At 42.7% G+C, this 21,680-nt stretch overlaps 1 protein-coding gene across 1 annotated transcript in view; it reads right to left on the bottom strand.

The window, feature by feature from the left end:
- Positions 1–21,680, bottom strand: part of rhobtb3 (Rho related BTB domain containing 3) — a 26,941-nt gene extending 5,261 nt beyond the window's left edge. Inside the window, exons 1-10 of the mRNA XM_063911250.1 lie at positions 21,262–21,680; positions 20,663–20,894; positions 19,635–19,827; positions 16,638–16,795; positions 16,285–16,393; positions 13,804–13,999; positions 13,476–13,672; positions 5,078–5,187; positions 3,341–3,446; positions 1,908–2,081 (exon numbers count right to left, since the gene is read on the bottom strand). Coding sequence (XP_063767320.1) covers positions 1,908–2,081; positions 3,341–3,446; positions 5,078–5,187; positions 13,476–13,672; positions 13,804–13,999; positions 16,285–16,393; positions 16,638–16,795; positions 19,635–19,827; positions 20,663–20,894; positions 21,262–21,263 — 1,477 coding nt within the window. The 5' untranslated portion in view covers positions 21,264–21,680. The remainder of the gene's footprint in view (positions 1–1,907; positions 2,082–3,340; positions 3,447–5,077; positions 5,188–13,475; positions 13,673–13,803; positions 14,000–16,284; positions 16,394–16,637; positions 16,796–19,634; positions 19,828–20,662; positions 20,895–21,261) is intronic.

Raw genomic sequence — 21,680 nt, 5'->3', positions numbered from 1 at the left:
GGTTATTTGAAATGGATTATTCTGAGCCTTTTTATCGTCCATTCAGCAGCTTCGTTATATAACGATACAGGAGGAGAAGATGACAGACAGTGCTGTGATTAAATCTGTAATTGTAACTTTACAGTTTTAAGGCTTTATCTATTAATTAGGGATCGTAAAGTATTGTTTTTCTGCGCCTTTTTGAACATTTAGTCATCTGTTGTGGGGAGGCTCGATGCAAACAGGACTACAGTTACTTGTGATGTCACAATGGACACACACAACACACATACACTGCAAACAAAGCCCCTTTAGGCATGACAGCATAAGCTCATCATTCAGAGCTGCATTAAGTAATCTTGCATCACTAGGGGGCAGAAAAACCCAAAATAAACTCAACAAATACCCTTTTTTCCATATTTCAGCTCATCCAGTTGTTAAGCTCTTAACAAATAGTTTGCAGACACAAAGCAATGCAATACAATGGAGTCTCTTTGGACAGTACTCACTGGCATTTCTGGTAATATTTGGTCCATGCCTAAAAAAGGGTCTGGGTCTCTTAACTTCACTCTGAGCAGTTTTATTACCTGACAGGTAGTGTGTAAGTCTGTGGACTGAGTACTGCTATTACCTTGTTTATCTGATGGAAAAAAACAAGCTAAAAATGTCGGAAAGATGCTCAGGGCTGTTGATTTCAGAGCTTTCACATTAAAGCTAAGGGGGATGCCACAGGGACATTTGAGAGAGGAGGTGCAACAGTTTCTTCCTTGGATATATCTTTCATCTGGACATTTTTGTAGATCCTAATACACAACGGCTATCACTACATCCAACTCAGTATGTTCATTTCTTCTGAATAGAAATGGATGTTTATTATAATATGGTGGTGGGGCTAACATTACAAGATATTGATTTGTTGCTAAATCCTATTAAAAAGTATAATTTGATAAGGTGTCCACATAATACACAAGGGGAGGCAACTTTTTTGCAGGGAGGTTAATAAACCTTTAACTGCAGGGCTGTGCATTCCTGACAAAAAAAACTCATGAATTTGACAGTTTTTAATTGGATATTAAATCATGAGTTCTCTCTCCTTTTAACACCATCGTATCACTTGATTCGCGGGTGCAATAAAAATATGAATTAATGTCTCTTCAAGGTTGTAGGAAGATAATGTCATCCCCCCACCACCAGAGAATGATGAGCACTAATTACTTTTAAAAAGGCATTGTACGCTGTGAAAGAAAATGACATGCACAACAACACGTTTGGGGCCTGTGAGTTGGCACCGTTAAAGCAGACGAAGCCACGGGTTGATTTTGTCATCACTAATTCTAATTTAATTTTAAGCCTGCTGCTGTTCTCCGCGGGGGCCCCTCGAGACTGACACTGGCAGCATGTCGCAGTCACACAGATGGTTGATGGGACTTTTTGTTTTGGGCTGCGCTTGGGGAGCGAGGCGGGAAAACACCACCGCACCGCTCTCAAGTGTGTCGGGAATGGTGCTTATTTTGGCGGCAAATTAAATTGACATCAAAGTTCCATTGTCCTTCAGCGGCAGACTGTCATGATGTTGGTCAGATCCATCTAGAGCGACTTTTATGTCAGTCACAAATCCATAAACTGTCTATTTAGAGATTTTATGCCGTATAAAACTCTATTTTTATGTACAGCAGCAGCCTGAGAGCGTAGTTATAGACGAGTGAATGAATGACACGCTGCCTGAGGGTTTCCCAGTTCAATCACGACTGTAATAAATCTGCTAAAGGGTTTAATTAGTGATATAAAGAGGAAAGCAGGGACATTCCCTGACTATATTTAGGCCTCCCAGTGCAGCTTTTACATCCCATAAGGGCACCTCCTAAAACTGTCACCTTTAAATCTAATTGTAACCCAGCAGCGGGGGTCACAGTGTGCAGTGGACTCACCAGGACAGCAGGAGTCAGTGTAGAGATACTCCAGGAAGGACAGGAAGGTGTCTGAGGAGACGCCGTGGATGGGCACCACTCGGCTCCGGGCCTCGGCATACTTCCCGCTGAACATTGCCGCCATGACGTCGCAGCGAGCCACCAGCACCGCCCGGTGGGCTGGCAACACACTCCCTGAAAATCACACACACACAGAAACACACACGCAGCATTAACATCTAGGTTCAGAATTTCTTAGTAGCATCCCTAAGTCCCAAAGAGCTGTGAGAGGAAACGCCCGAGAGAACAAAGAGTTTATAATTCATGTATTGAGTCTTGACTGACAGAAACAGAAAGCATCTTTGATCTAAAAATGTGTGGAGATGTTCACAAACCCATAAAGCCAAATGCTTTGAAGGGGCCCTATTATGCTCGATTTGAGGTTCATATTTGTATTTTATGCCTTTACTGTGTTACATTTACATGCTCTAATGTTCAAAAAGCTCTTTATTTTTCTCATACTGCCTGTGCTGCAGCTCCTCTTTTCACCCTCTGTCTGAAACCAGAGCCCAATCTGCTCTGATTGCTTAGCTAGTCGGCTCTGTTGTGATTGGTCAACCACTTAGAGATGTCCCGCCCCTTAGCCTAACTCGTACAATTTGTTGAAGCACTAGCCAATAGAAGTGTGAGTGTTACATAGTGATGTCTTTATGTTACTGAAGTAAACAAAGCAGTCCAATGGAGGCGTCTCTGGCAGCGTGTCTCTGGCAGCTTTGGGATTTTAGCCTTTATATGATCTTTTACATGCACGAACACAGTTATATAGGTTTTTGAAAAAACTATAACACACAGGAAAGGAAAAAGCCCCAAAAGCATAATAGGGCATCTTTAATATAACTGACATGTCTGTTTTCCCCTCATTGCAGAAGTGTAGAGGACAAACGTGACTCCATTTGGCTTGCTTATGAGTGATGATCTCTTATAATGGGCCATTTAAATGAACAGGAAACCAAAGAGATGCAAATTATCGGCACAAGTCCTGTTATTAAGAGCCATTAACAACCAGTGACAGCTCCCACAACACTACATCAGAACTAGTGTCACGGCTAGTGTGAAAAAATCAGAAGCATAGAATATACAGATTTCTCTGTGTGCCCTCAATGAGTGTAACTCACAGCTCAGGGGTGCAAGGACATGAACGGCTCGCTGCACTTTTCATGAGATAAATATTGATTAGAAGAGGCCTTGGGACATTATTTCTGGATGTGATCCTTTTAATGTAGAATTTGCAAATCGCCCCCTTGGACTATTCCTCTTTTAATTTGCCTCAAAATGTAAGCCCAGACCCCGGACCGACATCATAATTCAATCACGGCAGATTAAATGTGACCTTCCTCTGCGGTGTGACGGCGCATGCATTTGTGAACGTGTCCAACAGATAAGCCCTGGCCCACCTTGCACCATGAAGATGACGTCAGAGTAGAGAGGAGAATTGAAGAGGTTGACAAGGGTCTGGGGGCCGAGCTGAGCCGCCCTGGCACTCGGGGTGTCCCTGGGGCCCTACACACACACACACACACACACACACACACACACACACACACACACACACACACACACACACACACACACACACACACACACACACACACACACACACACACACACACACACACACACACACACACACACACACAGTAGAAAAAGAAAAGTACAGAAGGAGTTCACATTCCTCTGCTGGATGTCAGGTACTAGTTAGCAGCTCATTTGCCATTCCATGCGTGTATCTCCCCCCCCCTCTGCTGAATACAAATGACCCTTCTGCCAGTCTTTCTTAGCGCTACCCAAACAAACTTAAACTGCAATGCCAAGAACGACATGACGGGACTGACTAACGCTGAAAACAGACTGGCAACCTCTCGCTTGTCCAAACTGTCAGTTTCGTAACTTGTTCCTTCTCATTTTAAGCATTCAAAGGATGCACGGTCTGTGTTTGCTGCAGTGCACAAGAGGTGGAGTTAGCAGCTGTCACTGTGTCTTTTTGGAGAGCTGTTTTTAAGTGAGCCTCGTCAAAGCATCCCATTTCCATCCTGTGACCTTTCTCAGTCAACTGGAGCACAAAGAACTTCATATTCTCGCACTGCTCTGCTGCAGAGGGAGCGCTCGGCAAACACCCGGTCCTCAGTGAAAGGCAGAAACAGAATCAAATCTCTTCGATTTTGTACATCATTAGAAAAGCTTTCGGGAAAAAGCAAATTTCAGCTGGTTTCCATGCAGAGCAAGGCGACCCGGAGGTGTTTTCAGAGGAGGAGATCAAATCATAACAGGACATTATGGTGTCTCATCGCGTTAAAATAGCCCAGCCGTCACTCAGTCTGTCAGCACCGCCTCAGGTAGAAGACCTAGTTCCTCACAGATGGATTGGTGGGCCGTGCATGGTGCCAGAGGCTTGTCACACGCAGATATGTCAGCTCTCCTGACGTCTCTAATGTCAAAATCTGCTGCCTGCCTATTACACCTCGTGTTTTAAAAGCAGACACAATCAATTTTCCAGTCAGTGGGAGAATGTCCTTCTCTTTTGAGAGCATATCTTGTTTATTCTGTCCTAGTTCCCACAGTATCTGAGGGGTGAGACGGGCCGATAATATGCAAATAAGCTAATTATAGCCACATTATGACTCGGCTGTTTTTCAAACATGGTCTTGTTAATTAAGGCGCTGTTAGTCTGCAGCTATGAAAACATGTGTTCATAGCCTCAAAGATTTGAAACATTATAAATATTTAACCTCTTTTTGCAAAGAGGACTGTTACAGCATACACACCACCAGATATTAGTAGATGCATAGACATTTTAACATGAAGGTGTATGTTTTTAATGTTAACATACAGCTTAAGTGTAAAAGGAAACTGGGTAAAATTCATAAGAAGCAACGTTTTCCTTCTTCTAGTGTATTTATTTCAGTTATTTGTATGTTTATATATTTGTGATTCAACTAATCAAAGTGTAAAGTAAGAGATTCCCTCTGTTTAAAGAGACAACCGTCCTAATGGTAAGTCTAATGGATATTTGTTTGCTTGTTTTTCTTCCTTCGTCGTGATCTATGGTTGTCCAAACAGAAGTGAGTTCATTTTATGTGTTTTTTTAGTAAAAGTGAGTATAACAGAGGTGATTTAAACATTGAAGTCCTCACCTTTTCTCTGCCGATGAGGGATCGTATGCGCTCAACCAGCTGTGCCACAGCGAGCGAATTCTTCAGCTTCTCTTCCAGCGCCTCCTGTAGGTGATCCCACTCCCACGCTCCTGAAACATCCACAAACACACAAATTCTTCAGACTCACGATAGCACAGTTTACAGAAACACACAGGCAAACTCTTTTGGAGCTGGCACTGTGTCCTGAAACACCCACATACCTTACTCTGAACACTCAGGGCCTGGTGCTGACAAAGTTAGCTCCTTTGAAAATGTGTCTGGTTATATAATCTATCGTGGTTATGGGTGGGACACACAGATTCCACGAGTATCAGAAAACAGAGACCAAAAGCCTTCGCAAAACACACCAGTGGCCATAACAGATCTGCCTTCCTTTCAATTGTATAATAGTTTGATTTATTTGTTTTCTACATTAAGTTAGTTTTTAATTGTTCAGTCAATTTGCAGTTGGATTCTGCCCAATTATGCAACTCTTCACAAATCAATGCACTCGGCCTTAACCAAATGCTGAAAAAAGCATTAAGATATGTTAAACGTTAATCCATATTTTGAGAATTTAAATTACAAGTACAGTCACAATTAAATCGTTTGACTCATAAATTAAGTTTCTGATGCAAGATGCAGCCCAAAGTGCTTTAGAGATACAACATAAAGATGGAGGAACATAATAAAAAAACAACCCATAAACAAACAGAAAGAGTTACATCACAGAACAATCAAACTAAAATGACCCCAAATTAAAAGCCAAATTAAAAAGATAGGTCTCCAAGGGAGTTAGCTGTTCTAAGATCCAATGGAAGGCTGTTCCACAGTTATGTTCATCTTTACCACTATGCTAACATGCTTCCATTTACAATGCTAAAATACTGATGTGGAGAAAGTCATGATTACATTGTTCAGCATCTAACTTTAATGTGTTGCATGCCATCATTTGCTAAAAAGCACTAAACAGAAAGCACAGCTGAGGAGGAAGAGAAGGTCTGTAGGTGTGCAGGCATTTGATCATACATAAAATATCACTTACACATTGTTCTTCTATCACATAGTCTGTATGCATGGTTTTATGAAAGTGCATGGTCATTTCTTTATGTATGTATGAGTATGAATATATGTATGCATGTATACGTGTAGATGAATGTACAGATTTGCATAATAATTGTATCATGTTTTTATTATTAATGTAAATTCAGTTGTTTACTATGAGCACACATGCTAATAAACTCAAACTGTTACACAAATTGAAAATGTGACTTGATGATGCATATTTGCAATAAAAACTAGGGAACGTGATTATAATTGTTGAGACATTTCACCAAAAAGCAAACAAATGTGAACCTCCTGTCTGCGATAATTACTGCGGATTAAGGATCCCTCTATATGGCTTGAAATATATATATATATATATATATATATATACAGTGGGGCAAAAAAGTATTTAGTCAGCCACCAATTGTGCAAGTTCTCCCATTTAAAAAGATGAGAGAGGCCTGTAATTTTCATCATAGGTATACTTCAACTATGAGAGACAGAATGAGAAAAAAAAATCCAGAAAATCACATTGTAGGATTTTTAATGAATTAATTTTCAAATGATTGTGGAAAATAAGTATTTGGTCAATAACAAAAGTTCATCTCAATACTTTATTATATACCCTTTGTTGGCAATGACAGAGGTCAAACGTTTTCTGTAAGTCTTCACAAGGTTTCCACACACTGTTGCTGGTATTTTGGCCCATTCCTCCATGCAGATCTCCTCTAAAGCAGTGATGTTTTGGGGCTGTCGCTGGGCAACACGGACTTTCAACTCCCTCCAAAGATTTTCTATGGGGTTGAGATCTGGAGACTGGCTAGGCCACTCCAGGACCTTGAAATGCTTCTTACGAAACCACTCCTTCGTTGCCCTGGCGGTGTGTTTGAGATCATTGTCATGCTGAAAGACCCAGCCACGCTTCATCTTCAGTGCCCTTGCTGATGGAAGGAGGTTTTCACTCAAAATCTCACGATACATGGCCCCATTCATTCTTTCCTTTACACGGATCAGTCGTCCTGGTCCCTTTGCAGAAAAACAGCCCCAAAGCATGATGTTTCCACCCCCATGCTTCACAGTAGGTATGGTGTTCTTTGGATGCAACTCTGCATTCTTTCTCCTCCAAACACGACGACTTGAGTTTTTACCAAAAAGTTCTATTTTGGTTTCATCTGACCATATGACATTCTCCCAATCCTCTTCTGGATCATCCAAATGCCCTCTAGCAAACTTCAGACGGGCCTGGACATGTACTGGCTTAAGCAGGGGGACATGTCTGGAACTGCAGGATTTAAGTCCCTGGCGGCGTAGTGTGTTACTGATGGTAGCCTCTGTTACTTTGGTCCCAGCTCTCTGCAGGTCATTCACTAGGTCCCCCCGTGTGGTTCTGGGATTCTTGCTCACCGTTCTTGTGATCATTTTGACCCCACGGGGTGAGATCTTGCGTGGAGCCCCAGATGGAGGGAGATTAGCAGTGGTCTTGTATGTCTTCCATTTTCTAATAATTGCTCCCACAGTTGATTTCTTCACACCAAGCTGCTTACCTATTGCAGATTCAGTTTTCCCAGCCTGGTGCAGGTCTACAATTTTGTCTCTGGTCTCCTTTGACAGCTCTTTGGTCTTGGCCATAGTGGAGTTTGGAGTATGACTGTTTGAGGTTGTGGACAGGTGTCTTTTATACTGATAACGAGTTCAAAAAGGTGCCATTAATACAGGTAACGAGTGGAGGACAGAGGAGCCTCTTAAAGAAGAAGTTACAGGTCTGTGAGAGCCAGAAATCTTGCTTGTTTGTAGGTGACCAAATACTTATTTTACCGAGGAATTTACCAATTAATTCATTAAAAATCCTACAATGTGATTTCCTGGATTGTTTCCCCCATTCTGTCTCTCATAGTTGAAGTGTACCTATGATAAAAATTACAGGCCTCTCTCATCTTTTTAAATGGGAGAACTTGCACAATTGGTGGCTGACTAAATACTTTTTTGCCCCACTGTATATATATATATTTTAAGCCATGTACAATGACTAAATAAGGACATGTTGGAATGCAATACAGAGTTAGTCCTCATTAAAAGAGGCTGTGAAGATTCCAGTAAAATTCTTTTCACTGCATCTGTGCTGCATGTGTTTACTTCAGAGGTATCCTCCCCCCTCATAAAGCCTGCATACCCCTGCAGCTTGATTGAGGTGGCACACTTTATCTCAGTGGGACACATAAACAGGCTGTTGAGGGGAGCAGGGAGCCGGACCGGTTTGGATTTATCTCATCATTAGTTCATAATGACTGTATTTGGGCTGATAGAGGGATTACCTCCACACCCGGTGCCGGATAATAACGCGGCATGGCGCAGACACCTCAGAGGCGGGAAGAGAGATTAGCTCAGGAGCTTTGGTGCTGACACATGATACAGACAAACTCAACAGAAAATAAAAACACATGATGCAGACAAACTCCACAGGATAAAAAAGGAAAACATGTGCAAAAGCAAAAGCTGCATAATTTCATTTATTTATATGCTATACATCTAGCTGATTGTGTTGTCCTTTGCAGTCACATACACAAACACCAACACCTAAACATTGAATAGTTTTTTGGGTCAAAAACACAAATTGACTGTCTTTCCATAACCTTTTCCATAACTACATTTCTGCCTCAAAAAAAGCACTGTGACAAATTACAACAACTGGCCTGTAGTCTAAATATAGCCAGGATGATCACACACAAGGATTCATCTGTGCCTTACACATTGTATATGTACTAATCATGCACACACACTATAGAGCCCAAGTGACAAACTCAATAATTCAGCAGCCCAGTTCACAAAGAGACAGAGTCTCACAGAGTTAACATCACACAAGCTCAGTCGTGGCCCTCTGTGACTCCGCGCACACACTGCAGTGACGAAAAAAAACTAGCGTGGAATAATAGCAGAGTGAGTGTTTATAGGCATGATATTGTTATGGAAATCAGTTCTGCCAAGCCAATACAAATGAGCCACAGCTGACAAATGAGTGGCATTGAATTGCTAGCAGAAGAAATGCATCCCTTCTTGAGGAATGCCGAGTGTGGCGTGTTATGGATTTGCTGCGAATGAACGTTAAGCATTGGCTCACTGTGCCACAACAACGCAGAACACACAGTATGGGAGGTCAGCTGCTTTAAACGTACAATCTGACACCCTATTTTGAAGGTTCAGCATAATTCTTTACACAAGACTTAACAGAGTCTCCCTGCAGTGTTTTATGGAAACGTGACATTGGTATTCTGACTTGCACATGAACGCATTTCCCTCTTTCCGCTATTCTCTCAAAGCCCCACACACACATTTACAGTATGCTCTAGTGCCCAGCTCTCCCGGCACCCAAACACTCTCCACCTCCAGCATCTCAAACACCCCCCGTCTCTCACCCTCACCTCCGCTTTTCACCCTGCTCCCAAATTTCCTCTCCTATATGCTTCCAGTCTTACCCCAGTCTCTGGATGTGTGTATGCGTGCATGAACACACGCACTGCACTCCCCGTCTTTCTTCCGCTGGAATTCTTATTTTTATTCATACAGTCACTCAGTCTAACCCTATAATCTTCTTCCTTCACCAGCACACACACACACTCAGCCTATGTGTGTCTGCTTCTGGTGTGTATGTGTGTCAGACTAACAGGGTTGCTCACATACATGTTGAGAGGCGGCCATGAATCATATGTGAGCGCAGCTTTTTTGCCATTAGGGCTTCTGCACGGCATGCAGGCTGCACTGCAGCGCCCTGAGCTGCAGACCCAGAACGTTTTCATTAAGGCGCCGGTGCTGCAAAGAGTATCACAGGGATGTTTAAGTAGGATTAGTACGCCGATAGAGAACATTTTGTATGCAGTTTGCAAAGATTTTGGTTGCATGTTAAGTACCTGTGAGTTAAGTTAATGTAAGATACTGTTGATCTTACACCACAGTCTCACCACAGAGTTAATCATTTATGAATAAAGGCCTCTGTGACTGTGTCAGATTCTATCAACACATCCCATTAGCCATTGCTTTGATGGAAGTTCTGCAAAGACGTCGCTCAGTGTCCCGATCCACGTGTCCACAGTGTTTAATGCCTGCGCTGGAGATAAAGGAAACAGGAGTGGCCTGGGGGCATCTAACTACAAGTAAGAAATCAGCATGAGATCACAGAATTACACGATGAATGATCAGAAACCATATTAAAATACTACTGCCGCTTAAAATCAAGCACTTTCAATTTGAATGATTTCTGTTCCTCACCATAATGGAACATTGGACAAGATCCAATAGCCGGCAAACGGCCTTCTGCTGCCAGGGGGACATTCATCATCACATCTAAATTATTGGAAAAAGAGTAACTGCATCTGGAGGGGAATAGAAATCCCCAGCTGTGAAAGCCCATCTCTATCCCACCAGTTGTATTTAAAGCTATAACCATCCATCCATCCATCCATCCATCTTCTCCCGCTTTTCCGTCAGGGTCGCGGAGGTAACAGCTCCAGCAGAGAGCCCCAAACTTTCCTTTCCCTGGCCACATCAACCAGCTCTGACTGGGGGATTCCAAGGCGCTCCCAGGCCAGCGAAGAGATATAATCCCTCCACCTGGTCCTAGGTCTACCCCTCGGTCTCTTCCCAGCTGGACGTGCCTGGAACACCTCCCTAGGGAGGCGCCCAGGTGGCATCCTCACTAGGTGCCCGAACCACCTCAACTGGCTCCTTTCAACGCGAAGGAGCAGCGGTTCTACTCCGAGTCCCTCCCGGATGACTGAACTTCTCACCCTATCCCTAAGGGAGATGCCAGCCACACTGCGGAGAAATCCCATTTCGGCCGCTTGTATCCGCGATCTCGTTCTTTCGGTCATGACTAAAGCTATAACATTGAAATATTTTTGAAAGCCCATCTAGACCTTTGTTTTTATTTAGTTAAACTTTGTAAATGATCCCCAAATGTTTCATCATTTTTAAGAAACTAAAGAAATCTGTAATTTTAATCAAGGTCGCTTTCCATTTTATTTGGTTGCCTGTGTCGGCAAAATCCACATGCTGGAAGCTGCCATATATTGACTTTTTGAGCTAAATGATCCTTATTTTTTGGGGCAGTGACAGTATCATAACAGGAAAAATGCATATTAATCTTAAAACATGATTCTACCTCCTTTCCTTCTATTGGCAGTGTAAGGAAACATATCTTAATATATTCATTTTTCTTCAAATAGATGTTTTTATTAGCTTGAGAAAAATAATTAAAGATGAGGTGTAGGCCAAACTGTATTTTAGGAGGAGCTGCCTGCCCCACAGCGTAGGCTAATCATTAAATGCAATGTCAGAGTTAATATTAACAACCACGCTGTTTCTTTAGTCGAGGAGTGGACTTCTGGGGACAAATATTTCCCTGGTAAATACCTCCAAACATCTGGATCCTAAGTTTTCAGAGAAACAATCTGAGGAAACACCATTGAGCCAACAAATGCTTTTGTTATTGTTTTGGTTGAGACCCTCAAAGGCAGAAAGTTAAATATAGTACATTTAAACTCAAGTACTATAAAGTACAGAGTCAAACACAGGGATATACAATATTAAACTAATAAAGGATTAAATAACAATGAATGCAAGTCAATGGCTTGAGCAGTTTGTGGCACTTAGAAGCAGGAAGTGACTGATGATTGTAAAACAGAATGGGATGCTCATCATGTCCTGGAAATCATTAAGTGTGATGGGAGTAACCTGATGAGCCATATTTCTCTGGACTAAGTGCATGTTGGCTGCTGTTTTGGAGACGGTGCTGAATTCTGATCTCCACCTCATATTTGCTCCTTCCTGTGCAACAGACCGTGAGGCCAGAGAGCCGGGGTGAGCGTCTTCTAGCCGGGATGGGAGGCTACTCTGTGTAGTTGTGATTAGATTGGAAAATCTTTTAATACAGTAAAGATGTGGCAGCCTTCCCTAGAATTCACTTCTGATTATCTAAGCCTATTTCATATTTTAGGTCTATACCTTGCAGTGCTGATTGTATTGATTTTTCTTTTTTCAATGTAGTTGACCCCAATGACAGAAAAAGATGTTAGAGATATTAATGTTCTTGTGGAGACCCTGATTTCTCAGATTTTAGCCGAAGAACCAGCTCCCAACCATAAAACAACATAATAAAAAACCTTAACCTGCAGAAACCAATCTCAAAGTGCTTTCACAATGAAAAAATGCTTGGGCTTGGATAATAACATTTTAAAAAATAACAAAATAAAGCCTGCAGGTGTTAGGTTGATGCGAACCAAGCATAAACGTTTACACAAATAGCACTTAAATCTGCCCTGATGCAGGTAACAACATGAGGTATTTTTTTGAGCTAGATTTCAGAACACTCAAAATACCCTCTAGTCAGAAAAGCAAAAGACATAACAGAGGTCTCAAACCGGCCTAAAAAGCTGAATTTCTGCCTGACAATATCTGCTCAAAGGAGGTTTGCATTAAGTTGAGAAAGGACCTGAATGCCCTGGATGTGCATTCTTCTACCTCTCTAAGGCCTGAGGGTAGAGAGCACTGCATGGATTGCCGTACAATTTGACATGGATGATCACTCAGGCTTTGTCTTCTATAAGAGAAAATGTAAAGCTATGGTTTTGGACTGACACCAGACACTTCAATTCTTTGTCTTTGGCTTTGGAAAATAGCCATTTGGAAATAGTGTGACCACTTAAGGAAATAATCTTCAAATTCTCTATTAATCTAACTTTTTGTAGTCAGAGAAAGTTCTGAAAAGTGCAAACGTATCAAAAGAAAAAGAGGCCCTGGTGGTCTTTGGGGGGTTTTCTTTTTTGTTTGTTTAATTTTATCTCCATACCACAATCCCCCCCCTCCCTGAAACACTTCTATAGGACTCTTACGTTTTCTTCTATGACATAGTGACACCACTATGTAACACTCCCGCTTTTTTTGGCTAGCTCTCCAACACATTATACGTGATAGGGTAAGGGGAGGGGCATCTATACGCAGTTGACTAATCACAACAGAGCGGGTCAGCTAACAAATCAGAGCAGACTGGGCTCTGGTTTCAGACAGAGGGTGAAAAGGCAGCATGAGAAAAATAAAGACCGTGTACATGAAAGCTTGTATACTTGTCACAGTTGGGGAACAAAATATAAAAATGGACCAGAAAATAAGTATAATATGACCCCCTTTAATGGAAATGAGACTTTTGTGGAAAAGAAACAAAACAATTGATTTTCTTTTTTTTGCTCAGTTGCTTGTGTGCTATGTGTGTGTGTGTGTGTGTGTGTGTGTGTGTGTGTGTGTGTGTGTGTGTGTGTGTGTGTGTGTGTGTGTGTGTGTGTGTGTGTGTGTGTGTGTTGTTTACCTCTATAAATGAACATGAGGGTCTCCCACAAGCACATACAAAGGAGGGGGTCCTTCACCACCAGACGAGAGAGTCGTCCTGTCGAGTGCGCCTCTGATCGTGGCATGTCGTCAATAATCCCCCCGTCCCAGGTGGAGAGCAGCGAGTTTGGTCCTCCATCGCGCTCTCTGCAAACACACCGCGACTGGGGACGTTCCCTGTCCAAGCAGAGGGCCAAAACTCAGCACAAAAACCCTTTGGAGTTTACAGAGAGAGCTGCTGGCTGCAAATCAGGTGGTGGAATAGTTTGTAACGCTCAATCGTGTCAACAAGCTAATGTCACTCCTACCTGGTCTTGGGCCCCAGGAGAAGCTGTCGGAAGTACGGACTGACAGCACACAGGACAGCAGCGTGCGCCCAGCCAAGCTCTTTCCCAGAGTCCCCGGCGTAAAAAGCCACATCGGCGAACTGCACACCCCGCTCCAACAGCCACTGCATGTCCTGGGAGAAGCTGGACTCCTCCACTCTGATGGGGGGAAGACGTGCTGAAGGAAGGGAGGAGGAGGATGTAAGGAGGTGAAGATCATCTGTATTTTAATTTAGACAAAACCACCAGATTTGGTACGTTCAATGCACTTTACAAGTGTGGTAATTTTCACTTTTTGGTACTTGTTCCTCCTGAATCTATTTTGTGTTCGTCTTCTAGTGTTTTCCCTTATTTTAGATGAGGAATGTGGGTGAATGTAATGATGTAGTGAGAGTGACAGCCACAGTGCAGTGAGATATTTCAGTTAAGAAAGAGGGAACTAAAGGAGTGACCAATGTTGCCCTTTTGCTCAAGTTAGAAAAACCAAAACGCTTCCAGATATGTTTGTCTTTGCACTAATGACAGACTTGTGAAGATGAAAACCAAAAGGCTACTGCACTGGATTTGTTCCTGCTTTGTTTTTAATCTTGGTGAAGAATCAGTAAGACAGAGTTCACAAACACTTGTTAAGCTTAATATAATTTGATGATACATCTTTTTTTTATTGAAGCAAAGCACAGATAAAAGCTTAAATAAGGTTAATGTTTAAAGGGAAAATGGCAAAAACCTAGGGGATAAATAAGTCACGGATAAATGATTTGCAGTGAACTAGGTAGCCGTAAAACAGTGAAGAAAAGCACAAAAAGTGGAGCTTTATAATTAACATAAGGAGAAAAAACATGACTTTGTGATGCACGTCTATTCATTTATCCAGTATAATGAAGAGTGAGCAGTGAGGGGAGGGGGCTGAACAAATCATTGTCCTATTATATTCCTATCCTTGCTCCACACACTGCTCCCTTCTCTGTAGACCTCCTTGTTTATGGCTGCTCAGATTTGGCCGTGAAAATTGTGCTGTTCCTGAGTCAGTGCACGTCATATTTAATGCAGGCTCCAGGATAAGCAGAGTTAAGTAGTGTTGGACAGGCCCTGATAAATCTGCCAGCAGTTGCTGCCTTTCTGGCCGGACTTAAAGATGTCAGTCCTGCATCGGATTGAGCTGCAAAGTGGCCGGATCGATATTTAACAGTGTAGTTTGTGTTAAATAATTTGAAGGTGGTTTATTTAGTTCAAACTAACTGTGTGAGGAGAATCACGGAAATAGCAGTGTAGTAGTTGTTAGGACAGGAGTGTAGTTATGAATTTAGCACAACATAAACTATTGGACTCCCTTTCTCTAAATTCGTAGTACTGCTGGATCTGCTTTATTTGATTTGATTCAATGATAACACTCAGAAAGCTTTCAATTTGTTCTAACATTCGACAGCCAGGAATTCCAATCGATTGCAGATTAAAACGTATATCAGGTGATTGGGATAAAAAAAACAGTCTAAAGTCTTTGAAATAGAGCATTAAGACACGGGAAAAGAAACAGACACGCATCCGTCAAGCTCTTTTGCTACAATAATCAACCTTAGTGCACTCTGCGGCTCGCTGTGTATGAATGTGGTTCTGAGTTTCAGCTTCTCTTGATCATTGTCCAGCGTGTTCCTCTATCTCTTTTATTGATAAGCGTTTTGTGTTATCTGAGCAGTATAAATTAAATAGGAACGTTTTTTGATCATCAATGGAGCGTGTCTAATTTTCAGAGATTCTGTAGTTGCAGCTTCTCAAAGAGAGAAATGTGTGAGATGTTCTTCTATTGTCTATTTGCTGAATATACGGAATAATATAAGTATCTTTACTGTTATTCATCTCAGAAATTAGCTGTGTTCAGACAGAAGTGATGGATCTTGCAAAGCTGAATATGTAACCTTAATAGGATGCACTAAAGTTAAAAACACATCTCACTGCATTAAGGATGTAACTGAATTGACACGGCACCTTTAAAAACACGGCCAATAAGTAATCTTAAGACCATAACCAATAAAAAAGCATGGTTAAAGGCAAGTTAATAAGTAATCCTCCCCTACTACTATCACTGCGCTGCTTCAGAAAAACCCACTGTTGCTGAAAACAGCTCAGTCTTAAATTGATTCAAATGTCATTGAATGAAAAGGAATCTGCCTAGCTCTTTGTCTCGTTCCTTGTTTTTCACTGTGGCACAGAGGTTATTGATCTGGATAAGAACCTTTGTGCTCAGCTGTTTTTATGGCTTTGTAAGCTGTAGGAGTATCAATCCAGTCAGTCCAATTAAATGCTCTCTGTACACTAAAAAAGCTCAATAATAGTTTAAAAAGAAACTAGAAAAGAAGAAGTGCGATTTATTAAATGTAAAAATGTATTTCTTCAAAGGGGTACCTAAGTAATTAGATGCCAGTAAAAAGCAGAATTAGTTTTTGGATACCATAGCCTTCCTCTGACCTGGTTGCTCTAAGTGAGGGGGGCGCAGATCGTTCACTTTATTTCCTCTTCTCTTCTCCGGCCTCTCTTTGGCTTTGTGTTTCAGACACTGAATCATGAAGTACTCCAGCTGGACAATATAGAAATGCACACGTTAGAACAAATACAAGGTACCAAAATAGTGATGTGGCGTCATCAATTCTTTGCTTTGGAGTTCTTGAAGATACAAAGCCACCTGTCCTTTTCTCCTTTAATTACTTTGCTTAGAAACGCAGAGCGTACAGAATGAAGAGCTTTAACACATTTCTGAAAATATATAGATTATTGTCAGGGGATGTTGGGTGAAAAAGTCATGTCCTTATGTGACCACTCACCACGCTGCCGAAGTAACGTCCCACAAAGACATGGTTGAGAGAAGGCAGCTCGAGGTAGGTGGCCCCCAGGTCCCGGGACAGCTGCAGACCTTCGCTGTGAGGCACACAGCTGCTCCAGTCGGACGCACACAGCGGACAGGTACATGGAGGGCCTTCATCTAGATACACAGAGCAGAGTTTAATTCTATGATGAACCTTGCATGACTTGAACAGTCAGAGCAGGAAATGCTTGTCACAAAATGAGCTTCACCAGGCCGTGAAATACAGAGAGAGGGCAATCATGATATCTAACTACACTAACTACCAGATGTGCTTCAGATGGCAGCATCTTAATGTTGTTGTCCAAACAAGACGTGGATGAAAATATGTTTCAAAGACAAAAAAAGAATGCACACTGTGTCATGATCATGTTTCGTATCTGTCATGTCCTTGTGTTGTGTGTTTTATTTTGAAATGTTTTCCCCACTTCTGTCATGTTAAACTTCACTTCCTGTCTGCGTTTCCCTCCTGTGCCTGATTGCGTTATTGTGTTCACCTGTTGCCCCTGTGTTTCTCCTCCCCCTTCCAGCTGTCTCTCGTCTTGTGATTACCCATGTGTATTTAGTCCCTGTTTCCCTTTTGTCTGTTGTTCGTTCGTCGTCATTTCTTCCCTGATCCCTTCCATGTTACCTGCCTGTTCCTGTCGCCCTTCATGTCTGAAGCTAAGTGTTTTTCATGTCCTGTGTTCCCCTTGATTCGTGATTTCATCAACAGCTTTTGAATAAAGCTCGCTTTTTGTTTTGGACCCTTACCTGCTTCCCCTTGATTTACTGCACTTGGGTCCAGTTTCCCCAACCCTGACACACTGAGCTTATACCTCTCAATAAATTTAACAGAGAATGCTTGAATGTTTTCATCGACCTGTCTAGTTGAACACATCGTGAAATATTAGGCCTATAGGGATGCAGGACATTACTGCAGAATAAAGCTTTTAAAATTGAATATCCACCAGAAATGGACATGTATTCCAACATGATTCCATGACAGGTACTTATATAAGATTAGATAAGATAAGATGGAACTTTATTTATCCCCGTACATGTAGCAAACATGTGCATATATTGGTATCGGCAATCGAAATTGGCCCAAAGTTTATTAGAAAATATTGGCATTTTGACCAAAATCCAATAGTGTGCGTCCCTAACCGTGAATCGTCCCAGCTATTGCCCCGGTTGTTGTGATCTGCACGATTAAGAATCAATCCACTCAGGACCAATCAGAGCAAAGCTGGGTAACAACCAGAGTTTGATCCTCTCCAAATGGACTGACAACTAAAAAAATCCGCTGAATGTGTGAAACATATCAGATAGGGAAATGCTGAATCTACACCATCACAACAATTCAGCAAAGTACAAACCATTGTGTAAATATGTTGCAGTGCTTAAAAGGTCCTCGTTAATGGGAGAAACAAATAGATCCTATGTGTGATGAACAGAACACAACTTGTCACTTACTTAATTAAAGTAGAAAACTAATGTCCCGAAGCAGAACAGATGCCACAGCCTGTGCTTTGATGATGTTTGCTAATAAGGATCTCAAAAGGGAGATAGGCGTATTTATTTTGTTTTAATTTCTGAAAGATTGTTGTTTTCTGCTCTGTTCTTTGTTCCTGAAATATCATTAGATCTTTGTTGTTATTTTTTTATTTAATACTGATGCATTTAGCACTTCCATTTCCACATGATTACCAAGTCCAAAGACAAATCCAAAAGCTCAGAGGACAGAAAAGATAGATCATCTAACTACATTAAATCTGCAGAGCGTGTGTGCCATCCACACTGTGGCATGTGAGCATGGGGACCAAAGAGACAAAATCAGACAAAATTTGGTGGGATTAGCTTGAAGCAAAAAAAAGACAGCACAAAGGAGGGGAGAGACAGAGATTAAAAGGAGAATGAGCGCGACATACAGCTAAGTGCTGAGGCATTTGATAAATCATACTGCTAATAACCCACAGGCGTGACATAGAGACGGAGTGTGTGTGTGAGTGGCGGTGACTTGGCATGTATGTTTGTGAACGTGAGCGTGAGGGTGTGTGTGTGTGTGTGTGTGCCCTTGGATAAATCTGTGCTCCTGCGTTCAGCATCGGTTTATTGGCTGTGTTAATGCACGTACAGCAGCGCTCCCTGCCACAGCTGTGCCTGAGGTGCTCTTAAGTCGAGCAGCGGGAAGCGCTCGGAGCTCAGCCGTCATTCTCTGCAATCATGAGGGGATAGCATGAAAATACTCACAGTAGTCTGACGCAAACAAAAAACACAAACAAATGCTCTGGTCCACAGCTCCAGAGTCCCTCCCTTCCTCTCTATCTCTCTGGCAAAGACTTGACTTCCACTGTGATCATTCTGCAGCGGAGCTCTGACAGGATCTCAAAGTATGCCGGGCAGATAAGCTAAAAATACAACCCGGTGCATCTGATGAGCGTCTGTACAGAATCTTGAATCAAGAAGGGTCAGTGTGTGAGGTACCAGCATACATGTTTGTGCTATGGGATGCATTAAGTTGCCTCTTGTAAAGCGTCTTAGGGACAGACTGCTGTTATGTTGCACTTTTCAATGTAATGACAGCTGTACAAGTTCTGGCCTGCTTGCAGGGCTTTTTTATCGCCGTAAACGATCAACTTAGTGTCTCGCTTTGGTGTGTTTCCTGCAGGAAAGCATGTGAGCTGACCGCCAAGAGGCAGCCAAGAGGAGATTTAATTGTGAGAATCCTCCTCATTGCTGGAAGGACACACTAGAGGACGCAAGGCTCCAGATCTCACTGACCAAGCCAGAAGAACAGGGTATTGTCCTGTAATCAAACTCAATAACTCAGGAGTGGCTTATCATCCCTCAAACACCAGTTTCACCAAGTGCAAAGGCTGAGAGATAATGTTTCTGTACAACAATGACTGTTTGAGGAGTCTTTAGTTCTCATAGCATCGTAGGCTAATCTTAACTCACTCAAAAAAAGCACACTCACCGTTTAATCGTGCTCCAACAGCAACCAGGATGACCGGCACACCCCAGTGTCTCAGGAGCGGGCGGAGTCTCGGGGCGTAGCCGTTTCGGACCTGCTGGAAGGCCAGCTTATCAGTGACTGAATATTTAATGACCAGGATGTCCGCCTGCTCAAGAACTTTCCGAACGCTGGCCCAATCGCTGTCCAACAAGTCCTGCAAAGGCAAGAGGAAAAAAGGCATGAACAAGACAATATAGAAAATTGTCTGAATACACAACCTTTACCATAATTCTTACCTTAGTAACTCTAATCCTTCCCCTCTGAGTCTCCCTAAAAATGTAAACCTCAGTATAACAATTGGGACTTTACCTCCAAGAACCTGCAAGGCTATAGCTGCTAACTGTAAACCAGCTTGATACAACTTAACAAGCAGCAAAAACACTTCAAAAATGCTTTCAGCGATTTGAATAAAAACAAGGACAAAGAGCCATAGAATTAAGACTGACAGACTTTCTGCAGCACCACCCCTGACAGCCTTATAATAGGAAGCATACACTGCTGCTTAAAAAAAACAACAGTCAGATTCATATGCTATTAAGAACACAAGTTTCTTTAATGTTTCTGTGTGCGGTGCATGTTAAACTAGCGCCCTGCTCAGAATAGAGTGATTTTTATAAAGCCTGCAATCAGCGCTGGAACTGGCAAGTGGCCTTGGAATTTGAAATGTTGTACAGCTTGTGAGAAACAGAAGCAGAGTGAGAAAGTAAACAGCATGTCAGCAGAGTGACACTCTTTCACAATGACAATGATGTGACAAAATAAGTCCTTTTGTATGGCATGTTTTTCATCCTCTAACTTTCCTGTGCAAAACGTGACTCATTTAGTATCACACGAGCAGAAAGGTGTGAAAGAAACACCTAAAAAGTAGATTTGATGGCATTTGCATATCAAGAAAAAGACACATGAATGAGCGAGGCAATGATTCACACTGTATCAACTCATGCAAATCTCTTTTTCCTCTTCATACAAACACAATACAAGCATCATACCCAGCTGGGGCAATCCCGAACCACCACAGTGACATCTCCAAACACACGGGAGCTGTACTCCATGAAGGCCGGGTTATGCATGCTGCTCTCCAGGTCGCAGGGTCCCACCAGAGCTCCATGGCCAAGGTAGCTCCACAGCAGGCCTCCCTGCAGCTGCCCCTGGCCCATGATCTCCTCCCCGGGCCCCACTCCTCCAGGGCACTCGCTGCCCAGAGCCACGATATGGATGGACCTGTAAGCCATGTGGGTTGTTGTAAGTGACTTGAATCAAGGGGCACATAACCATGATGGTAATCCAGATGTATAGCACTGAGACAGAGGAGGCACCTCTGTTTGCTTAGGTCCTTATTATTCATGTCTATCACGGAGCCAGTGCATCACCGCTATGTCACTGACAATGACTGAGAAGAAGCTTTGCCAAGGCCCTTATTACACCTGAGAGAGGGATTTATGGTTCAATAAATCACACACTTTGACACATATTTTCAGTGATGGATAATACCAAGCAGTGATGCTGACAAGAATAAAGCATGCAACCATACCAGGAAGCCCCCCTCTCCTCCCATGCCTTAATGAGTTGCCGCTCCAGAGCAACTTACATTGTGGTCACCGCGGTTTTCTGATCACGCTATGGAGCCCGTTTCCCTCACGGTGCGTTTCCAGTCTGCAGTCGGCTTTTCCGCAATGAGCCGCGGCTCGGCTCCGTCCTTAATCCCTCTCATTGGTGGCTGGCCCCCTGGGAGCACGGCTGTTGGGGAATTTCACCCTCATTTCCCCCCAGTTTTGTTATTCATTCATAAAAGGAAAAGCCCAATACCGTCCCGAACCGACTGCAGAGGCGCACCGGACAGCCGGCGGAGCAGCAGCAGCAGCAGCAGCAGCAGCAGCACCGTGTGTGTGAACAGCAGCGCCCATGGGCAGACAATGCGCTAACACAAAAACAAGTTGTTAGACGGTGGGAAACACAATTAGCGGCGAGGAGAGGGCAGCCTCGCGCCACGGCGTCCAGACCATATGA

The sequence above is a fragment of the Eleginops maclovinus genome, chromosome 20 (genome assembly GCF_036324505.1).
Source record: "Eleginops maclovinus isolate JMC-PN-2008 ecotype Puerto Natales chromosome 20, JC_Emac_rtc_rv5, whole genome shotgun sequence".
Taxonomy (NCBI): domain Eukaryota; kingdom Metazoa; phylum Chordata; class Actinopteri; order Perciformes; family Eleginopidae; genus Eleginops; species Eleginops maclovinus.
This window is presented reverse-complemented; position numbering and strand designations above follow the sequence as displayed.